Genomic DNA, 22,245 nt, shown 5'->3' on the forward strand with positions numbered 1-22,245 from the left:
ACCGATCAAAAAAAAAAAAAAAAAAAAAAAAAAAAAGGGGGGGGGTGGCTGCAGTAGGCCTATAATAAAGTTGATTATCTGATTATAGTGCTGCTTTTAACCGAAGTTTAGGCACAGGAAAATATTGTAAAACTTCTATAAAACGAAATAAATCATATTTACCGCCTTGAGCTATATATTTATGTTTACATGTAAGATAATTTTTCTCTTCATGATGTTTATCCTAGTAATGAAAATGGTAGGCTACTAGTCGTGTATGGGAGCACTATAGTCATTGGTACGATAGGCCTACTAGCATGCTACTGCTTGGAAGCAAATAATGAACTGGTGGTTTCTGAAATATTTGCAACCTTTTTATTTTGTCTCGATGCCAGATTTGAAGTTACGTAGGCCTAATCTACGCCTTGAAAAACTTTGGGTGCTTAGGCCATACTGATTACACAAAGTGGTAATGGCCACAGGCCACATGAATCTGTGGTGGAACAACTAAACTAGATTTTCGTGCCATGTGCACAGTGTTTAAATGCATATTCGGCATTCAGGGCAAGCAATCACGCGAAGGAACCAGGCCCATGCACCAAATTGTAAAAAGCGGTAAGTTTTTGTTTAGTGGTGGAAAATTTTTTAAAATCTACCCAATGAGTCTTTTTTCTCATTTTTTCCCATTTAATTAAACTGGTTGTCCTCTGATTGTGGCTTTTGAACTCAAAACAGTTTCAGTCTGTCTGACCGAAGCTTTGTAGTTTTAAAGGCTTCAATCTGCAGCGTTTTCCGTTCTCAAGGCAATCAGGCGATAAACCTGCAGGCACAACACGATGGCGTTTTTGCAAACAAAAAACAACATGGTGTAGCTGGAGAGTCCATAGTACGCAATAGCCACAACACGAATCACGAAAAACGGAAGATCTTGCATGAAGACTATCACCAGGATGCCGGTGATCTCGGACTCGCAACATCTGTAGAGGCAAATCACTTCATTGCCGCCGCTGTTGTCGTCTGTAATATCGTCGGTTCCATTCCTGGAAGACGACCCCGCAGATGGGCTCCCAGAAATCTCAGTTCTGACGTCCTCCTTGGAAACGGTCCCTGTTGATATATTGGAGATGCCATCGCCATCTAGTGACTCGATGAACGTATCCATTTGTATGTTTTCATTGGGCAGTCCCGTTTTGCTGCTGCTGCAGTGACTGGCAGATGTCGCTGGCGTCACTGTCGCCATTTTTGGCATTCGTTTCCGTCTGCCGGTAAGCACAAACGTGAACTGAAGAAGGCTCCAAGACCAGGCAGCCAATATGCTAAGAATAAACTCCATGTCTGGCAGCTTATTTTTGTCGATGAAAAATCCAATTATGCCAAAAAAGTCAATGATGTCAGACGCAAGACCAAGGTAGACCAGTAGGAGATGCGAAAGTTCGTCGCGTGTTAGCTCTCCCTTCGGTAGCAGCCACCGCCCAAGGATAAGTACGACCAACAGAGACTGCTCAATGTACAGCGCCCACTCTCCGGCGGTGAAGTTGAGGGAAAATGTCACTTCATCTGGAATCTTCAGTAAAAAAAAGAACAAAAATATTTTAAATCGGCATTATACTCAATTCCACATTTAAGAAAAAAATTGGCAGATGATGCATTTTTTAAAAAATTCTTATAGGCCTACAGCAAATATAGGCCTACTGCAAACAAAACACTTTTGAGAGCACTTTTCTTTCCTTAGGGTGTGTAAAAGTGCCTTTTATTACAAGCTGCCAAAAAGAAACTTGTATTTTGTAAGAAGAAAATAGTTATTGATTTATATTATCCATAAATACTTATGCACCGTGTCCTAACGTGTGGGCGTCCATGTAGTCGCCAATTTGCTTCGTCGCCCCCCCCCCCCCCCCCCCCTTCATTCTTGAAGCGGAAGTGAATTCAGGCATGGCAAAAACGTCAAAGTGCAATTTACACATTGTTTTCTTAAGACACCATTGAAAGCGCTATATACATCCACATCCTTTGTATATGTAGGCTACATTTCAGCTAATAACAAATTCATAATTGTCATGTCACAGAGCACGACGAAGATGTGTGGTACCAGTAGGCCTACAACTCAATATTTGATTAAAGGTATACGCAGCGATTTTGTTCTATCCAAGCAAAGTGAGTTTTGTAATTAATGACAAAATGAACTTTTTAATACGCAATGTTTAAACATTTCAACATAATATGCTATTAATGTAGATCTTCTAGTGACGATATAGCCTTTTTATACCTGTTTTAATTTTTCAAAAGCAATTTTTGGATTTCTGTGGCCCCATCAGTAATTCAAAAATTGCTTTTGAAAAATTAAATTGGGTGAAGTTGACAGTGGCGATTAAGGGGGTGACGCTTCTTGGATTATTTTTTCAAATATTTCGCCCCAATAATTTGCCTCTGAAGCCTTTCAGTGCAAAGTGTTCTTACCCCTATTCCAAACTGCATGGACCATTCCGTGGACTCATTGGTGGTAGTTGTATTAGTCCGAATCCGCTCAATTTTGTCCAGCTCTATAAACCATATAGCGGGTACCACGCTCATCAGATAGAACAGAAAAGAAGGGCAATACCTGAAAAAACATAATAAAATTTGTTTGTGTTGTTATTTTTTCCTTTTACATAATCATAAAGGTAAATTCATGCCGGGCAAATGATATGAGGATTCTTCTGCCCAGTGTCATTCCACGTGATCCTGGTATTCTGTAGTGATCTTTTTAGGTTAAAACCTCCATAGAACCCTTAACAAAAACAGAGATAAATTGTTACAATCAATAATATCCGCGAGACAATTAAACCCATTTGTAGAACTAATCCAATCCTTTAAACTATGAACACAGAACTCTCAGGCGGCTCTACCTTGACGCTACAAATCTTCCCTTGTCAACTGAAGTGCGCGCAAATAATTAAGCAAACTCCACTCGGCCGTCGCCATCCACAGAAAACAATTACAATGACGAGCGCCCGGCAGTAATATAGGTAATATAGCAATGGTGTTTGTCCTTTACTTCACAATGACAGCTTACAGTTATTACATCAATTTTGAAGCATTTAGGAGCGGAAACAGCTATTAGAAAATGGCAACACTCATGATTTTCTCTTGAATTATTTTCAAGTCATTTTTATATCGACCTATCAGTTCCTGGATGCGTGTAATCTTTTTTATGACTGCTGTCAAATTCTGCACAAAAGCTTTTACGTGACTGGGTGGAAGAAAATTAACGGACAAAACACGATTCTCATCCAAATGTTTCGTGTGATATATGAGAATATCTATTTTATCATAAACGCCTGTCAAGTATTGTTTGCGCCAAACCGAGTACAAACTTCCATCTATGCCCAACAGTATTTAGGTTATGCTCACCTTTGTTTATTTATTATTAAATGGGTTCACTTCTGCCGTTAGGTAACCAATTTACAGCGGATGGTATAAATAAGATCTGTCTCTAAACAGAATTGATGCCATTTACAGGGTTTCTATACAGATATTTGAAGTGCCGGTAAATCGTATCATGCTATCTCTTTTTTCTTCGACGGCGGGCAATTTTACTATAAAATGTACTGCACGAGGATGAAAGAAAAAAAACGCTTGGCTTTGTCTCATTATGCATAGTGTTAGGCGAAAGGGATTCTTCCAAAATTGGCGGCTGGGGCACGTAAACTAATGTACCCTCCCCTAGATTCGACTTTATATTTGTGAATACCGATGTCATTTTTACTGTATCAGGCTGGTGTGCTATTTATTTCATCGTCTAACCTGCATGTTAGACGACTTTAATCAATCCCCTATGCAGCTTTGACAAATTAAGTGTCACTATAATTGGTTATGTGAATTGTCTCCGAGTTCGTGGCATTTGCTCCATCTGCTTCGCAGTGTGAAATCAGCATTTTAAAAATCAATGATTACTTATCACTTTACGATACTGTACATCTGTTTTGTCACTTAGATAGCACTGCACCGAGAGAAGCATATGACCCGCTGAAGTTCAAAGTCGCGCAATCATCTGAGGAGTCGTATTGAGGGTTCGTTCCGTGTTTTAATAAGTTTGGTTTATAACGTTTGCTTCTACGCTGTACTAACTAAAGAAAGGAAATATTCCGAGGCGTCGAACTAAACTGCTTTTAATAAAGAGGGTGCTGAACACACATGCTCTTTCTTTGGTTTTCTCTTACACTCGCGTGCGGGTGCAAACATAGACGCGCAGACACACGTACTTTGTTAAATTATTCATTTGCTTATCCTAAATATTTATTATTAACTTAATTGCATTTGGGAAAATTAAGTCTCTACTGCAAATGTACCAAACTAATTTTCAAGCAGATATGATTATTTTATTTTACACGCGAGGTTGATATTACTGCGTTTTGTGCGAGAGCATTCAGTCGAGAAATCTGCAATTTCCATTAATAATATAATGATATACAGTACAATGACCGTATTTTATTATCATAGAGCATACATATCTATTACTCTGTCAACTAGTGTCATAAAGGAAAATACCTAAATATGAAGGAAGACGATAATGCTGGTTGAGGGGGAAACATAATAAGGGTTTAATTGACCTATGTGAATTACCGGTACATATCTTTAGAATTGTTCAGGTATTCCTGTCATTTTTGCGTCAACAGAATTACGAGTAGAAGATAAAGATTATTTGATTGAATATACGTGCAGAAAATAAAGAATTTACCTGAGTTTTTTCAACATTTAGATATAGAAAGACCTACCAACCATTTGAATTAAACAACAACTATTATTATTATTATTATTATTATTATTATTATTATTATTATGTGAATCTCTACAGTTCTTTGATGTTCTCCTGGGTCTTCTTTGTTCTTTCTCTCATTATTATTATTATTATTATTATTGTTATTATTATTATTATAAGTTTAACGAGCGTACCATGCATTTACAGACTCTCTTCCGAATAAGTTTCTAAACATAACGGGCCTACCACAAATAGAATTATATGACACTTGGTATTGCAACTCAATTCACAAATTCTCAAACTACATATACCGCGGTATGACATGCTACCTACCCTTTCCATTCCTCCCCTTTCTTCTTGGCCACAATGATGAGCGTTTCTAAAAGAAGCAGACCCAGAGAACTTGCCAGAAGCCACCAGTAGTCTCCTTCTGGTCGGATTTGGGTAACTCTCCATATGGCAACAAGGGAATGGCAAGCAAATATCAGTCTTGTAGCCACGGCTACGAACGCTGCAAAGTTCCCCATCTGAAAGCCGGTTGTTTCAGAGAGTTGCCCACGCCTCCAATGGTTCCCCTCAGCAAGTAATATCGGTCTTTGCAATCTCTGGATTTAGTTGATGTTTTCTTTGGGAAACATACAGTGTTTTGTCTGCCTCTGTTTCATGATTTAATACTCAGTGAAAGCGCTTGTGAAGAATGCCGGTCTCCAAGGCGGGTGTGATGGCGGAAACTGCCTTAAGTATATGTAACGCGCTCGGATGTTGCTCGCAATCGGTTCTTCATGCGGGTAGCACTGGAATGCCATGTCCTAGAATGACGCAAAGCATACCTTATCTGTCGCAACTAGTGTTCGCTAATTTGACTCTCTATGTTGACATGGAGCTATTCTATATAGATGAAAGTTTTGGTAACAGTCTATTTGTTTACTTTGTGGTGAGGTAATTTGTTTGCAATTATATCTATTAGCCTTGATTTTGGACTTACTGTGAAATAAAGTTACTGGAAACCCTTTTATGAAATAAAACTGTTTATAATTTATCTTTGTTTTTTTTTAAATAAAATGTATCTCACATTATGTAATTTTTTTCAATTTGGTTTATTTTACGTCTATATATGCACTCGATGATGTTAAGTTTTATTCTTATCAAAAGCTGTCAGAAATCGTACGGCATTGCCTCAAATATCGTGCATTTGTCAGCCTGTTTCACTAACGAAACTGTTCTCTTAGTAATACCTCGTATCTTTATTTCATATTTAGATCATATTCATTTTAAACTAAGGATGGCGTAAATACCGGGGCACGCATGTCTGTTTGTTGACAATAGCCTCAGTGATAGCTTTAACACTTCAATTCCGAATAGCCCACCATTTATTATGTTAACTTTCATTTCCTAACGTTACACAATTTAAAATTGCATATATCAATGCATTTTAATTAAAATAAGATAAATTACTTTGAAAATGAATTAATTTGAATAAAATTTTAACGGATATTCACTCCGTATTCAATGTTCCTTAAATAACTTTTTTCGCCTTCTTGCGAGTCATTGAGCCACTCGTCCTTGATTGGGATTCTATGTTTATTCGTGCCATTTCCAATCCAGCTACCTACCGGGTAGCTATAAAAAAAACAAGATTCGCTTTAACAGCCCCCATGTCATCCTGACTTTTCAGAAGGAAATATCAGCATCATGTGCTTTTATTTGAAGTTTTTTTTAGAATTAAATCGGTTTAGATAAAAAGCTTGCTAGATAAAGATATGATTTTCCTACCGCGTAGCCTATATATTCCATAGTACCAGTATGCCTTTTACTTCACCTTTGACTTCACTGGATGATTTAACGGATGTATAAGACCAGTCCTGCGTCGTCAAATATTAATTTTATGCACAATTAACCCTACATTTAGATTGATGTATTGATTAGGTTCCTTGAAAAGAGTCATAAATCAAGAATAGAGAATGTCGTATGAGTTATTTTTATTCCTTTCATTAAGGTTTTAATATCGAAAAAATAAATAGTTTTGAATTTAGAACCATATCGTATCATACATGCATGTCCTGGTAAATGTACTGCATATAACGGATTCTTCTTCGTGAATATTTAATAAAAGTTGTTATATAATGTGTATCTGACGTATGGTGAGTTATGTAACACGTCCATGCAAATATAACTTTAAACTACGTCACTGTGCAGTGTCTGAAGTACTAGTAGACGTACACGTAATGGCGACGTTCATAACAAGTCTGTGTCAGATTTTGAGTTTAGGTGTACCAATAAAGGCAGCCTACAAATGTGCATTGTAAGGCCCCGATATTTGAAAATTGAAGTCTAGTTAATGAGGGTGTCTCTTGTCATATGATCTGCAGTTTTGGACATGCCAGGAGCGTGCCAAAAGAAGTACATGTACTGGTAGGCCTACATGTGCGTCTCTCACAATGAATAGGGCCTACGTCTGGTGATTAACAAGAATGAAAAGAGTTATGAGTTTGTTCAGTAAAATTTTATTTCCAAACAATGTAAATGAATTTAAAAATACCCGTGCCGGCATGAGAATAATTTCAATGTTACGCTCGCCAAATACGCAGCCGTGCAAAAAGCCGCTACCACAATGACATCGAAATTATGTACATTCTAACTTCTAAGCCATCATATCTCTCCGTTTTTTGCTTTGAAGTTCAGATAATTACTTTGGTGTCCCCTTTCAAATTAATGTTGAACTAAATTTCATTTATTTGAAAGTCAACAGTAGAATACACATCCGAGATTCAGAGGACCTTATTTTGGGTGCCTACATGTACATGTATATATTTTGGTGGCACGAGACCATTGGCATATAGACAAATAAAATGTTTTTTTTTTTCAAAATTAAAATCAACAAACAAAAAAACCTTTTCTCCTATTTAGGCCTACTACCTCGGGGGAAAAACAGGTGTAACAATGCTTTATTATTATTATTATTATTATTATTATTATTATTATTATTATATGTTTCTCATGATTAATACAACGAAGAGGATAGTGGAATTGTGCTTTCCGACCCTGCAGCAGGTTCTGATCAAAATTTACAGTGGAACAAGTTTACAAATCTTACAAATCTGACTGATTGCTTATGTTCGGTCTATCTGTAGCCTATTATGGGCCGGACTTGCTGCGTTCCTGGTCGTTTTTGCGTGTGCACGTGTGCTTGGTTTTATTTTCCATACTACATTCCCATTTTTAAATTGACTTGTTTTTGATTTACATAATTTTATCTTTTATTTATATTTGTCAATCAGTTAGGCAAATATGACACCATCTTTTCTTGTTTAGTGCTGCACTAGCGATAGCTATTAATTTCCCATTTAAGGGTGAAGGACATTTGAAAAGTGAATAGTTGTTACATTAGCAGAAGTCGCATTTGTAGTTGAGGGGTGCTTTTTCTCGGTTGCGAGTTTCACAACCACCTGCATATGAAAGCCCTAATTAACTTACAAAAAAACTTTCGCCTTGCACTCAAGAGAGTCACGTGTTTGAGAAGGATGACCGACACAGGACAAAAAGCTTCGACGAGCACGTTGTCGTCAGCCTCGCCCTCTGCTCTTTCCCTCTCCGATGTCAGACCCGTAGTTGCTGTGTGCCAGTTAACTTCGACCTCGGACAAGGAAAAGAACTTCAATGTATGCAGAGCTCTTATAGAAAGAGCGAAGAAGAGAGGGGCAAATGTTAGTAGGTTTAGTTGTACGCTTCTTGTTTAAAAATAGAGAGAATTTCTAATGAATGCTTTTGGACACGTGCAGTGTAGAAAATGGCGGAGTGAAAGAGGGGTACCAAAATTTTCCTTTCAATATTGCGTCAGCCATTTATGATATGAAGCTGAAAAAACTGGTTCTCCCTTTATTGCTTTATTGGGGACTGCCACTCTAAACAATTAAGCATATTTAAATACATATTTATCTTGTGTTGATTCCAATATTTTCAGGTGCTTTTTTGCTTGTTAACATAGATTAAACAATGTATTCATGCATTTTGAGTGTTGCTGAGAAAGTAAGCTCTTTCATAAAGTTAAAGACAATCCATCTTATTTTCTCCCTAAAATCCCTTCCCATGGTACTGAACCAATGTGTTTTACACTGCCTTTTTTTCAGTAGGTGTAACAGAGGAGATGCCATACATGTGTATACTTCATTTCAGTTAATTGTATATTACAGCCATCCAGTGGTATGCAGAGAACTACACAACCTAGGCAAGAAATTATGCTGAAGCATCCAGTTTTCAGCCAAGGGCACTGCCGATGTGGGGTCAACCCTAAACCATGTTATTCTGATATGTGCTTATTATAATAATAAGAAATAAACTGCCGTAAAAGCTTAACACAACCACACAGGGTTTTACATGTATGTACATTTACTTTTAAATGTTTCAGATGGTATTTCTCCCAGAATGCTTCGCCTACATGTGTGAAAGTACTGATCAATATTTGGCTGTGGCAGAAACCATGGAAGGAGAGGTCATTGCAAAGTACAAAGAGTTGGCACAGTCATTACAGCTTTGGCTATCGCTTGGTGGATTTCATCAGAAAGTGAGTTTTTATTTATTTATTTATTTTATTATTTTTTTTTGTTGCACACATGTATGCACATATGCTTGTTTTACACACACACACACACACACACACACACACACACATTTATATACTTCATGTGCCACAATTGTTTTCCTTGAATTATTGGTGTATGTGCAACTGTATATAAGTGTAGGCAGTATTGTAATGTATTGTTTCTCCTTTCACTAGAATTCTTCAATTTTCTCCTCAGGGCCCAGCGGACGACCCAAAAAGACTTTGGAACACACACATCATTATTGACAGCCAAGGGCATATAGCGGCTCAGTATGATAAATTGCATCTCTTTAATCTGGACATAAAAGGGAAAGTTACAATAAAAGAGTCTAATTTTACTATCCCTGGAAATAATGTTGTGCCACCAGTGGAGACCCCTATTGGCAAAGTTGGCATGGCTGTGGTATCCTTAATAAAAATTGAACTGGTAGTAGCTTTTTGTTTGCGCTACAGGGAATGTACACAGCTGTTCTCTTGTTTGTTATGTATCTTTAATATCCTTGATGTTAAATAAAGAACTGCTTAGATAAAATATATTTCCTCGAGGGAATTGAATTACAAAATAGTTGTAATTTGCTTTTTGATCTTGTTCTTACTCTCAAATATATAATTTGTGTAGCTTTGTAATTTGCTTTTTAAATTAAATTAAATTGATGAATTATTTAAAGTCATTCGTTCATGCTCACAGTCATACAGATATACATATACATGTGTGTGCAGTTTGAGCCTTTCATACTAATTCTCCTTAACTGCTGTAGTGCTATGATCTTAGATTTCCCGAGATGGCTTCTTACTTAGTCCAGCAGGGTGCGGAAATCTTGACGTATCCTTCTGCCTTCACCCAGACCACTGGACTTGCCCACTGGGAGGTAACGTACTCTGGTCCGTCCTTTTATGACCTAGAGTCACAAACTGATAATGGTGAAAAAGTGAATTGCTTCAGAGGAGACTACTTGTTTTTATCTATGAAGCATGGAGTATGTACCATTCCTTAAAGGTCTTGATTAGTGCTCCATTGGTCTCTTTTGGAATGATTTACATTGATTTCTATATTATCTTTATACAAATGCTTCCACATTTTCCACACTTTGTCATGTGACTAAGGACACATGATGTTTGGTGTCACATAGAAATTACAGTACTTACTACTTTAGATCCAAGGATTTTTTCCACATGACATTGTTTATTTCTTGAACTGTAATTTTTTATTTGAAGCTGCAAAAGTCCATTGTAAGATATTTAATTAACTGTGTCAGGTTTTTAAAATGTTAATATAGGGAAAGAGAAATCAAGCCATCCTCCAATGCACATGGTTTAATTTCCTATTAATAAATTACAAATATAAATTTTGTACTTATTATTTCTTTGTTTTCCAGGTGTTGCTTCGTAGTCGTGCAATAGAGAACCAGTGCTATGTGATAGCTGCAGCCCAGACGGGCAGACACCATGCTAAGAGGACCACTTATGGACATGCTATGGTATGAGTGGAAATCATTCACCCATTCTGGGGCCTTTTCACAAACTGGTTTTAGTCTAAAATCAGTCTTTGCAAATAAGGTTAAGAATTTTAGCCAGTTTTGTATAACAAAAATTCTGAAAATTCTCATATCAATGCTTGAGTTTAGTCCATGGATCAAACTGTTGGTGTCATTTCAGTTATTTTTACTATTGGTAGTGACAGTAGCCCATACATGATGTAGGTATTTGATTCAGCTACATTTCTAGTGAGCTTTTCATTGTTAGTACAATACAGTTATTTCTTAGCTGTCTTTACATAATCAGCTATCCAATATAAGCACTCTAGGATATTAAAAAAAAATTAACCATTAGTAAAACAACTTTTTTAAAATTTTAATTAATGAACCATCCCTGCATTGTTTTAAATGTATGGTCTTGTTGGATGACCTTAATTTGACTTTGACCTGACCTTGACTTGACCTTGACCGTGTAGGTTGTTGACCCCTGGGGCTCTGTGGTTGCTGAGTGTCATGAAGGTGAAGATGTGTGTCTGGCAGAGATAGACCTGGAATACATGAGGAAAGTTAGAGAACAGATGCCTGTGCAGGAACACAGGAGGAGAGATATATTTGGTACCATGACAAATGTAAAGTCTTTAGGTAAGAATAAATTTAATATTGCAGGTTGCTACATGCATTGCCACAAGGAGCTACATAGGCCTTGTAACATTAAGATACTATGCACTAATGTAATGTTTATCATTATAATTAACGGTAAAATTATTCATGACATTTAAAGGAATTGGTAGAAAACACAATGTGCTAATTGTATATTTGTTTATACTATTTTTTGTACCTCATACTATGTATGGGTTAATAACTTCACTGGGTCTTCTGAATCATAATATAAGGAAATTAGATCTTTAGATCCATATGTTTTATTACTGACCATTAGGAATATGATACCCTTTTAGGTTTGTATGTCACCAGAACATTTAGTGTAATAATACTACAAAGCATCATATAAAGACATGTCATACTATTTCTTATTGCACATTTATATATCTTAGCCTCTCTAGATGAGCCCCGAAGCTACCAGTTTGGACAACACACGATAGACTCTTCCATAGTGTTTTACAAGACGGCACTAACCCTGGCATTTGTGAACAGGAAACCAGTCCTTCCAGGGCGTATCCTTGTCTGCATAAACAGTTTGGAATTCCTGTAGGTGTGAAGCATCTGCATTGGAATACCATAGTTTCATATTCTGTGTTTGTTTTCAGAGACATGAGTTTGCTGGTTTATCAATAGAGTAGATATGTTTTGGCCAGACAAGATGATGGATATTTAGTGGAAATTACCAACTTAAAGATGAAAATTTTATTGTGCAATCTAAAAACTTTCATGTTTATTAATGATTAATAATTAATAAGCTCTTCATTTTGTCCAGTCTTCCTTGTCAGGTCTTGAGCATTTGCATTTTGTTCTTTTTCTGACTGACAATAACTAACTTGCTTATAATAATTGGACCAGTTGTCTTTAATGTCTTGTTTCTTAAATTGACTAAACATAATTAGAATTATTAACCATGGAGCCATATATTTGTGTTAGCTTTAAGCACAATTTGAGGCAATTCTTGTTTAGAAATTAACTTTCCAGTCACAATTTATGCAATAATCCTTAACCCTACCCCAGATGTCCTTGTCTGTCCACTACGTCCAGTGGAGAGATTTAATGACATGACCCCAGCAGAACTGTGCGACATGTTCCAGGTGGTCAAGCAGGTGTCTGAAGTAGTGGACAGAGAACACAACAGCACCTCGCTGACCATTGCTGTCCAGGACGGACCAGATGCTGGACAGACGGTGAAGGTATGACATGTCAACTGGGCAAATTCTGTGACATTACATGATGACTAGTGACATAACAGAGATTCACAGCCAAGACAAGTTAAGGCGTAAAGTTAATATTGGACTTATGACATGAATTGGTAAAATTATCATGTAGCTTGACAAGTATTTTTATACACATACATGATTATGATACATATATTTGATTATTAAAATGTGAAATTGCACCTCTTTAATTTTGTTTTACACATTTAAATTATCAAATATTCATGAATTGGGTTCAGAGGTATGTCAAAGGTTAAGTCGGGAGTTTTTTTTTAAATTTAATGTTTTATTTTTGTCAGCATATGCATGTTCACATCCTGCCAAGAAAGAAAGGTGATTTTGCCAACAATGATGACATATATCAAAAGGTAGGAACAAATATATATTATAAATGTGTTCTTAAACAGTTTAAAGATGAATGTGAATTATATTTTTAAGGACTTCTATATTAAAAGGTTTGAAGAAATCATAGATGGAGACAAATGTAGGTTACTGTATTATACTTTGACACATCCAAATTAAAGCAATGACGGTTGACAGGGTGACTTCTTCCCCACATTTTACCCATCTTGCGTATGCTGATTTTTTAGAAAGGCAAACAGAGTAACTGCACAGGATTGTATCTTCTGCCTTCCTCTAAGCCTTCCTTTGCATTCTACTGTAAAACATCCAAGACCACAGCCAAGTCCCTTCACACTTTATTTTTTGTTTTTGATAAAATCCTTTGAGTTAGCATGTACAGGTGTTTAATTTGATTTTATTATTTTGAAAATGAAAAGCTTAAACTTTCACACTTTCCCACAGCTTGAAAAACACGATAAAAATCTAGATGGCACAGAAGAAACAAACCCAGGAAAATGGAGGACATTAGAAGATATGGCCGCAGAAGCCTCCAGACTCGGGACCTTGTTTAAATGAAGAAGGTGACATTTACTATCCTGAAAATTAAATCATAGATGGAGACAAATGTAGGCCATTATGAGCTGGCATTAGTGTCAGTTAGAAGATATATTAGCCAATTGTCTCTTATTGTTGTGAACTACTATGGTGCTATTACCAACTTCCAAAGACAAACAGGTTAACCTTAGATGTGGCTTCTAGTCTACAGCTAAACAGACAATTATTTATCCACATGCTCCAGGCACCTAATGTGTTAGAAGGCATCAGTGTTTGGCATCAAACTTAAGTTATTATGATATTGTTAAGCACTGTGATAGTGGTTTATCCATGTAGCTATAAGGTTTCACAATTAGTTTTGAGTTAGTAATGCTCCATACCATACATGCTTTTGGAAAAATGTGATGAAAAAATGCTGTCCAGAATAATCATTTCTGAAGTCATTAGTGGGGATGAAGGTATGAAATTTAGTTTGTGGAGTGCCAAAGGCTTATATTATTGTTCTTATGATTATTATTATTATTATGTCAAAATTTCACTTTGGAATTTTTTAGTTATTTGGGGGGGGGGGGGGGGGGGGATTGGTGGATGGGGAGGTGAATTTCTATAAAGAATAAGTGCAAAAGCCTCTTGTATTGCTTGCAGTACTATTTATTAACACTGTGCATGAAGTGTTTGGTAATTCTATTTTATTACGTTATTACGTAGTTCCATGTAGACCAGCATGTGCAGCTGTGGATGTAACCCAAACCTACATGTTACTGTTCACGAAATACATTCTATGGCGGGTTCCTCAACTAAATGGGTTATGTGAAACACAGAATATTTGCTTGCTCTAATTCCTTTCAATCATCATGTTTTTACTAAGAAACATAAAATGTCCTAATGTTTTCCAGACCTGTCATTAAATTTTAGGTGACCACAGATGACGTTAGATTTCTAAATTCATCAGAAGGAGCTCCCTTCAATCTCTCTTATTTATTCAACATCCTTTCTCATTAATTCTGCATTCTACTTAAAAACTTTCTTGCTGTTGACTGAAAACCAGTCTTTTGGTCTCCTGTCTTAGTCTTTCTGTCATTGACTAGTGGAAAGGGGTTGAATGATGGGTTAAAGGTTGCAGGTTTTCAGGGTCCTTCGGTCGTATTCCAACATAATATGAATCTTCCCCTCTCTTTCTTTTCAGTTCGGCATTGGGAATTTTTTTTTTTTTACTTGCTTCCCTGGAGTTTTCCTGACCAGGCCAAATTTTCTGTCTAATGTGTCTAGTCTGTATTGTCCATCGCTTGGTCCCACAATCCTTGAACTCTTGAGTATTAAAACAAAGACATATTTGTTTCATGAGATGAGATTTTCACCTGAATCTAGATTTCCAATCACTCTTTTCATTGTTTTTCATTGTGCCTAGTATAGCAATGAATTCTATTAAGTCTTTCTGTTACACCATTTCCCAAAGGTTGATAGCTTGCTGTTCATGACTTCTCACTATTGCACAATTTACACATTTCTTTTATGAGACTGCTGTCAAAGTTGTTTCCCAGCTGATCACTGTGAATTCTTTTGAGGGAACCCATAGTGGTATACAAACCTATTCAGTATACCTTCTTCCATTGTTTTCGCAGTTTGATTCTTTTCAGGAATGGCAATGGGGCATTTAGTGAAATGATCTGTTATAAGATGTTTTGTTACTCAACCTTTTACATCTCAAACCGGAGTTAATCCATGCACACTAATTCTAAGGGCTGAAAGGGTTCAAAACTCCAATAGTGTCCTTCTTTACCTTGAGAGCACAGTCTGATTGCCTCCTCTCTTGCCTTAAATACTATTCCTACTCTGGCAGTATTCCTGCCAAATTGAAATGATAATTCTTACGATGGAACCCAACTTTTCTTTTGGTGTCTCCGAAGCCTTTCTTGGTATTTCAAGGCTGCCATAACTTAGTGGGGTGCATATGAATCCACCACTATGTCTGATTCAAATAAAAGGAGAGAGTCATCCACAGCTTTAAGTGCCTCTTTTTGTGCTGGTGAAAATGTAGAAACCAGCCTAGTAAATCTGAAAAAGGTGTTTAGCTCTTGTTTTGGCTTTATCTATATCAACATTTTATTGCCGGAAAAACAATGCAAATGAGTGGGGTAGTTCTGCAGTATATGATGTAAAGGGAGATGGTGTAATATTGACTTCCTCACATACACAGTCACCATTTGTCATTCCTTGGCAGCGTATTATCAAACCTTCTCTCCTTTCTAAAAAGGGTAGAATGTTGTATAGCATTCCACTTGATACTGTCATCTTTTGGAAAGCTCTATGAAGTCCCTAGGGCAATGACTGTAGGCAACTTGACCAATTCCTGAAACAACTTTAGACCATGTATTTTCCAAGACCACATCCATGGTCCTTCTCTTTCAGCTTTACTTCTGGACTTTCGCTGTATTTGCCAGCAGGTCTCTCAACTGTGGATGCAGTATCTGGGAGTGATGCAACCAACTCGGCCTCCCATCTCCCCCTCTTAACAAAAGGGAACTGCTTCATGGGTAGTAGATACTGCAAATCATCAACGATCACAGATTTACTAGTTTCCAAGGTCTCGTCACTAGTCTCCACCTCCATTGGCTCTGATTTGATAACAGCAAGAGCATATTTTATTACACACTCACTGTTGCCATTACTAACCTTCACCTCGTAAGAATGAATCTGCACTGTGGGATCGACCCCCAACATAATATCCTTTGATGGGCCAGTAGGTACATTACCAGAGCTATAGAGTCCTTGCCAGAACTTGCCTTAGGTCTGGACACGGGTTCTAGTGGAGGTCCAATCACAGCCGGTTTAAGCCACGATACGGAAGCTGAATTCAGGGCCTTCATTTCCCAAGCCACTTCTTTCAGCCAGTATAGAGTGTACCCATTGTCCTTTCTCTTCAGCTTAGACATTTGGACTTTCGCTGCCTTCACTACCCAGTCTCTTTTGTTGCTGTTGTTGCTGATCAGATGATGGGTATGGTGTAACCAACTTGGCTACCATCCCCCCCCCCCTTCAATGAAAGGAACCTGTTCCCAGGGGAGCAAAAACTCCAGCTCATCTACAATGGTTCTGCCAGCTGCCATATCTGAAAGGATATAAAAAATGGAGTTTAGTTTTGACCAGAAGCTATACATGATGAACATTTATATTTTGTGATATCAAGAGCATCAGAAGGTGTAATGTTGACGCATGATCCATGATATCACTCATCACAATAGTCACACTGGGTCATAAACCTACCCCCATATGGCTGTTTATGTACACAATACTTACGTGTGTCATTTATATCACCCATAATACTAATTGAAGAAGACGTTAAGTATCCTGAAATCCATGCAGGATTTTTCCCCTTCTCTGCAAGGCATTAACCTGTCATGAATTACAATCAAAACCACTTTCTTCAGTTTGACTTGGTACAGATGGGCTGACAGCTTCCTGAATAACCCCAGGCCCTTTCCATGGTGATGATAATTTATGGGAGTTTTTCTTAATGTATGCCTAATAGGTCATGTTATTTATAAATTATAATGCATCAAGTAAATGGTAAGTAAACATATTGATCTTGTTGGTGATCATGTGTTTAGTTCTAAATTAACTTATTATTAATTAACAGTTGATACTGATATAGTTAGATTTACATTTTTTTTCTGAGAAAATTTCTTGTAGATGACAGATAACTTACAATTTCACTATTTTTCCGGGACTGAGCTGAATATTCATGTGGGATAGAGGAAACAGTTTTCAGGTCGTCAAAAGCTGGTGTCACTGACATTATGCGACTAACGACAGTTGTAAGCTCAGTTTTTAGGGCCCACAAATCAAAATCTGATGGTAAAATATGCTTTTGAGGAATGTTACAAATTTCATCTGCAGTAGGCATTACATGTTTTAACTAATCTAAGATTTGTGCCAGAGGCAACTAGACCAATTCCCAGAGCAACTGTAGACCATGTATTTGCTGCTTAAGAGGCAGTTTGACCTTCTTTGGATGCTTACCGCTAGCAATGTATGTGCCCCTGGCCATCTTAGACAATGTACCCTTAGTAGGATGTCTCAGTCACAGTACACAGCTGCTGTACCACCCCACTCCACCTCCTTACCACTTGCCACAGTTACAACATGCTTCAGAGACTCAAAGCACCCTGCTGTAAGTGGAAATTTGGCAGCTTTCAGTGTCCTGTCCAAATGATAATGACTATCTAAGGCCAGAACACGTCCACCTTCCTCCTCACCACCTTCCTAGATACTCCCGGCACAGCCTTCTCTGAGAATCCTTGAGAGAACACGAGGTGAGCTTGAGAATCTTCCAGTGTACCAAACAACCGACAGAATTGATGGAATTTACGGTAAATTTCCCCCCTCTGATAAGCCACATACTCGCATAATGTTTGCAACGAATGTGGTTGTCCAAACTGCCAGGTGTTCACCATTTCCAGTCCCTTAACCCTCAAATCCAAGACCTCTGGCCTGGAACCAAGAGACTTGTCAAAAATCAGTGGGAAGATGAACCTGCATGTAGTGTGCCTTTTTGTTGGTAAAAATTTCTCCACACTCTGGAGTTAAACTTCTTAACCCCCCCCCATACCAAATCCTAGACATTTTATTTTAGATCCAGAAATGGGAATGGAGAACAATGGAGTTTGCCCAGTTCTCTTACTTCAAACCACACCTTTTTCTGTGAATTCTTGAGAGAACTCCAGATAAGCATGAGAATCTTCCAGTGTACCAAACAACTGACGGAATTGATGGAATTTAAGGTAAATTTTCCCCCTCTAATAAGCCACATACCCGCATATTGTTTGCAACGAATGTGGTTGTCCAAACTGCCAGATGTCCACCATTTCCAGTCCCTTAATCCTCAAATCCAAGACTTCAGGTCTGGAACCAAGAGACTTGTCAAAAATCAGTGGGAAGATGAACCTGCATGTAGTGTGCTTTTTTGTTGGGAAATATTTCTCCACACTCTGGGATTAAACATCCTAACCCCCCCCCAATACCCAATCCTAGACATTTTAGATCCAGAAATGGGACTGGAGGACAATGGAGTTTGCCCAGTTCTCTTACTTAACTTACCTGTCGTGAAGTTAGACGCAACGAACAGCTGGCCAACCCCGACTGACACATCAGAGTTTCAAAATACCTATCAGTCTTCCAAGGCTCTTCAGTTTAGATTATTTGGTGTGTTTGCTTTTTCTGAGAGATTTCCCTACACCAGATATTCACTTTATAATCTCTCCCATTACCCTCTTTACCTTGGTTCTGTCAGGGGTTCCTAGACAGGACCCCTCTTCAAGGGTGAAGGTCATTATCACTTGCAATATCTCATCTCCCATATCTTCATAATGATCCCTGAGGAAGGAAGGTCTGTCCCACTCGGTGTCCACCATTAGATCTTCAACCAACCTCACATCCTGTATCGTGAACTCTTCTGCCTTGCCTCTCAAGCCTCTCCCCTTGTCTGAGAACTTTGCTGCTAAAGCTAGGGGGTTTCCTCAGCGATAGCTTGGTTGATGTTGCATTTGCTCCATTGTTTAGCTTCCTAATCAAGAGATTAGTATTTGGTACTTGGAATTTGTTAAATGTAAGATAGCAGAATCTGGAGAATGTTCACACATGCCAAAATTTGCATCTCAATATTTTGTGCACTGCATTACATTCCAGTCTGTTTTCCATTAGCGTCTTTTAGGGGAAAACATGAGTACATCCACAAAGGCCCAACATATACTGACACAATCTGGCAAATGTAATTTCTCCCCATATAACATTGGAAACATGGCAACAAAATTATTCAACAGCATTTTATCTCTTTGAATATCAAGCACTTGTGCACTGTCTTGTAACATAGGGTGAATACAACCCACTACATCGATTTCATTGGACAAGTTTTGATATTTTTTTCTGTTTTCCTAATAGGATATACTTCTACAGTAGGTTGGTCACATTTTATTTGTTTTTACTGTGTTGTATTTTTATCCCATAATGATGTTGCATTTTTTATTTTATTTGTTTATTTATTTTGTTCTTTGTATAGAAGTTAAGCTGTAAATATGTCACTCCTGGATAAGCAGGCTTTGTTTTCAGTAGAAATACTGAGTGCATTTTTCAACCCTTTCTTTTAGAAACTTTCTTTGTTGCCTCCTCCAGAGACTTGATAATGTATCTTACATTAAATGTTTGTGTAAACCTGTAACTGTTTATTTTATTTTTTTCGTTCATTTATTTTGATACCAGTGCAATTTCACACAGACTACAGCCAAAGAATAGACATTCTATCTGTATGACAATAAGAAAATAATTTAAATTAAGTTTACCGAAAGACTTATTCATTGTGATGCTCAAACTGTTCATTCCTTGGGTACATGATATACCAATAGAAACCTTATTTATTTTGCTTTTTTTGTGTGTGTGTGTTACATGATTTAAGGGCTGGGCTTCATTACAAGCAAATGAAGGGCAATTAGTCATATATATCTCTTTTAAGTAAACAGTTGAAGGACAGTGTTTCAGAATTTTGCTAAATGTTTTATTGTGCTTTGACCTTTTTTCAAGTTTTCTTCAACTTTTGTTTTGCGGGAAAATTGTAATAGTATATTCTTTAATGTGTGAGTTAGTACAGTATTACAGCATCTACTTCTACATGTGAAAAAATTTTAAGTGAAAAGATTATGAACTAGTGTGACAGGAAGGGTAGCCCTAGGAATGGGTGTCCTGGATCCCATATAATGTATACAGGGTAGGGTGTCAGAAAGTACATTTTTTGGGGGATCAGAACAAGAGGCGAATGTCATATTACAATGCAATAGGAAATGGACTGAATGCTTCCTACTAGCTTACCACTCCTGTCACGTCGACTTTTTAATGGTTACAATGAAAGGGGAAATGTGAATAGTGAATTGTGTTAAATGATGAATTCATATTTTGGCACTGATGGTAATGGCTTTTATAGGCCTATATGAAAGTGATTATCGGTGAGATAAAGTTCTATCATTTTCATACATTCCACCACTTACCGGTAGAACCATTAGCCTATATTATTTGCGATTAAAACTTATTAATTCCTGATGCATTGATGTGTGTTGTTTACAATATGTTGCCATATATTTAGTTATATGGAGCATCAGACGTGGATGTTTAAGAAATAAATGTTGTTGAACATATACGTTGCCTTTGTTTGTTTTCTGTCTATCCGACAAATGCCTTGAATCATATTGGAAAATAAAGTTCTCTACATTGCTTTACAGAAATAACGTTTTTTCTTTATTATTATTATTATTATTATTTACTTCTAACTTGGCGGTGTTCACCCCGAAAGTGCTATGTTGTATTTTTGTCTTTTCTGATTAGTGTCTGTATGTTTGCAAGCTTTGCTTTCTAATTACATTCAAGAAAGAAACCACAATAAGGGAGATATATTAATGCGACGAAGTAACTGAAGTATCAGCACCAGCTGTCATTTATTTATAAACCCCAGATTGACGGGAGTTTCAATATTTTTGTTGATAACATAATATCTAACGTTTATGACGCAATCTTTTTTTCCTCAAGTCCATTTCACAGGCTGGCATGGCGTTAAACAACAGTGACGTGTTTAATAGTTGTCTGTGACGTCTTTTCATGACTTGCGTAACGTCATGACTGAGACCTGAAGTTCGTAATGACGTGACTGTCGTGTTAGAGTGCATTCACAGAGATTTAGATAAATCTATCTGGATCGACCTAACTCCTTGGTGGTTCACGCTAAATTGCAGTCAGCCGAGCGCGAGCCATAGTTAACTACCCCCTTACAGCTCTTAGTAGGCGGGACAGACATTTACGCCTTTTAAGCTAACACCAATTAAGTGAGACTCCCCACGGGGATGGATTGATCTAAAATATGTGCGAATGGGGTCTTAGACTCTTTATGTTGACTGTGACGTGAATGACGTTTAGGTTTGTGACGTATGCTGACGTTTCAGTGACTTGTATAACTGTGACCTCTGACGTTTGTGACGTGTTTTATAGACATCTGCTATGTCGTTGACACCATGACGTATACGCTGTCTGTAGCATCTTATATGTGACTTGTATTCAGGAATTGTTTGCTGCATGCTTTTCTATGATAGATAATGTGTGTAGTACCGAAAATAAAAAGATTCTCTCCGAATTTTGATTATAAAGTTTTAATGCCGTTCCTCATCCGTTATTTTCTATTGAAGTTTTTAATTCATTTGTAGTGTAAAACGTGTTCGTTGATAATGTAAAATGTCATCTTTGATCTTCTCAACCTCTATAGATCAAAGAAGAAAAAAAGGAGAAAAAGGCAATCTAATGATAAAATACATGAAATATTCCAACTTAACGAACCCTTTGCACGCCATGAGCGCCTTTCAGACGCCACTTGTACCCGGTCCCTTGGAATTTAATTATTGTTACCGCAGAAGTTGACTTGTAATTTGTCAACAGCTTCAAGTGGTCCGGCATGATAATGTATTTCACACCGAGAAGCGCGACAACGTTCGTACTGGACAGTACCCAAAACTGCATAGAATTCACCCGAGACATATCTGTAAATATCTAGTTAAAAATCGATCTGCCACCCTGGTAGCGGGTACCTATTGTAAGCCAGGAATAATAACAGCGCACGACTTGACGCGCTGTTGAACGTCTTCCGCTGGT

General features: G+C 37.4%; 2 protein-coding genes across 3 annotated transcripts; one reads left to right on the top strand and one right to left on the bottom strand.

The window, feature by feature from the left end:
- Positions 1 to 161: 161 nt before the first annotated feature.
- Positions 162 to 5,704, bottom strand: LOC106161017 (transmembrane protein 26-like). The gene is made up of 3 exons (XM_013537844.2): positions 5,051 to 5,704; positions 2,437 to 2,578; positions 162 to 1,543 (listed from the first exon to the last, which is right to left on the bottom strand). Exons 1-3 carry the CDS (start codon positions 5,242 to 5,244, stop codon positions 755 to 757), a joined length of 1,125 nt encoding a protein of 374 aa, XP_013393298.2. The 5' UTR covers positions 5,245 to 5,704; the 3' UTR covers positions 162 to 754.
- Positions 5,705 to 8,071: 2,367 nt separating this feature from the next.
- Positions 8,072 to 14,140, top strand: LOC106161041 (nitrilase and fragile histidine triad fusion protein NitFhit). 2 transcript variants are annotated; one of them, XM_087015358.1, is made up of 10 exons: positions 8,072 to 8,425; positions 9,123 to 9,278; positions 9,514 to 9,720; positions 10,076 to 10,186; positions 10,694 to 10,795; positions 11,269 to 11,434; positions 11,845 to 11,964; positions 12,470 to 12,645; positions 12,969 to 13,037; positions 13,474 to 14,140. In XM_087015358.1, exons 1-10 carry the CDS (start codon positions 8,420 to 8,422, stop codon positions 13,585 to 13,587), a joined length of 1,227 nt encoding a protein of 408 aa, XP_086871484.1. In that variant the 5' UTR covers positions 8,072 to 8,419; the 3' UTR covers positions 13,588 to 14,140. The 2 variants fall into 2 exon arrangements, with proteins under 2 accessions (XP_086871484.1, XP_013393327.2); XM_013537873.2 differs by having other exon boundaries at positions 8,072 to 8,421.
- Positions 14,141 to 22,245: the final 8,105 nt, after the last annotated feature.

This window comes from Lingula anatina, chromosome 6 (genome assembly GCF_051362555.1).
Source record: "Lingula anatina isolate TDL-2025a chromosome 6, LinAna3.0, whole genome shotgun sequence".
Classification (NCBI taxonomy): Eukaryota; Metazoa; Brachiopoda; class Lingulata; order Lingulida; family Lingulidae; genus Lingula; species Lingula anatina.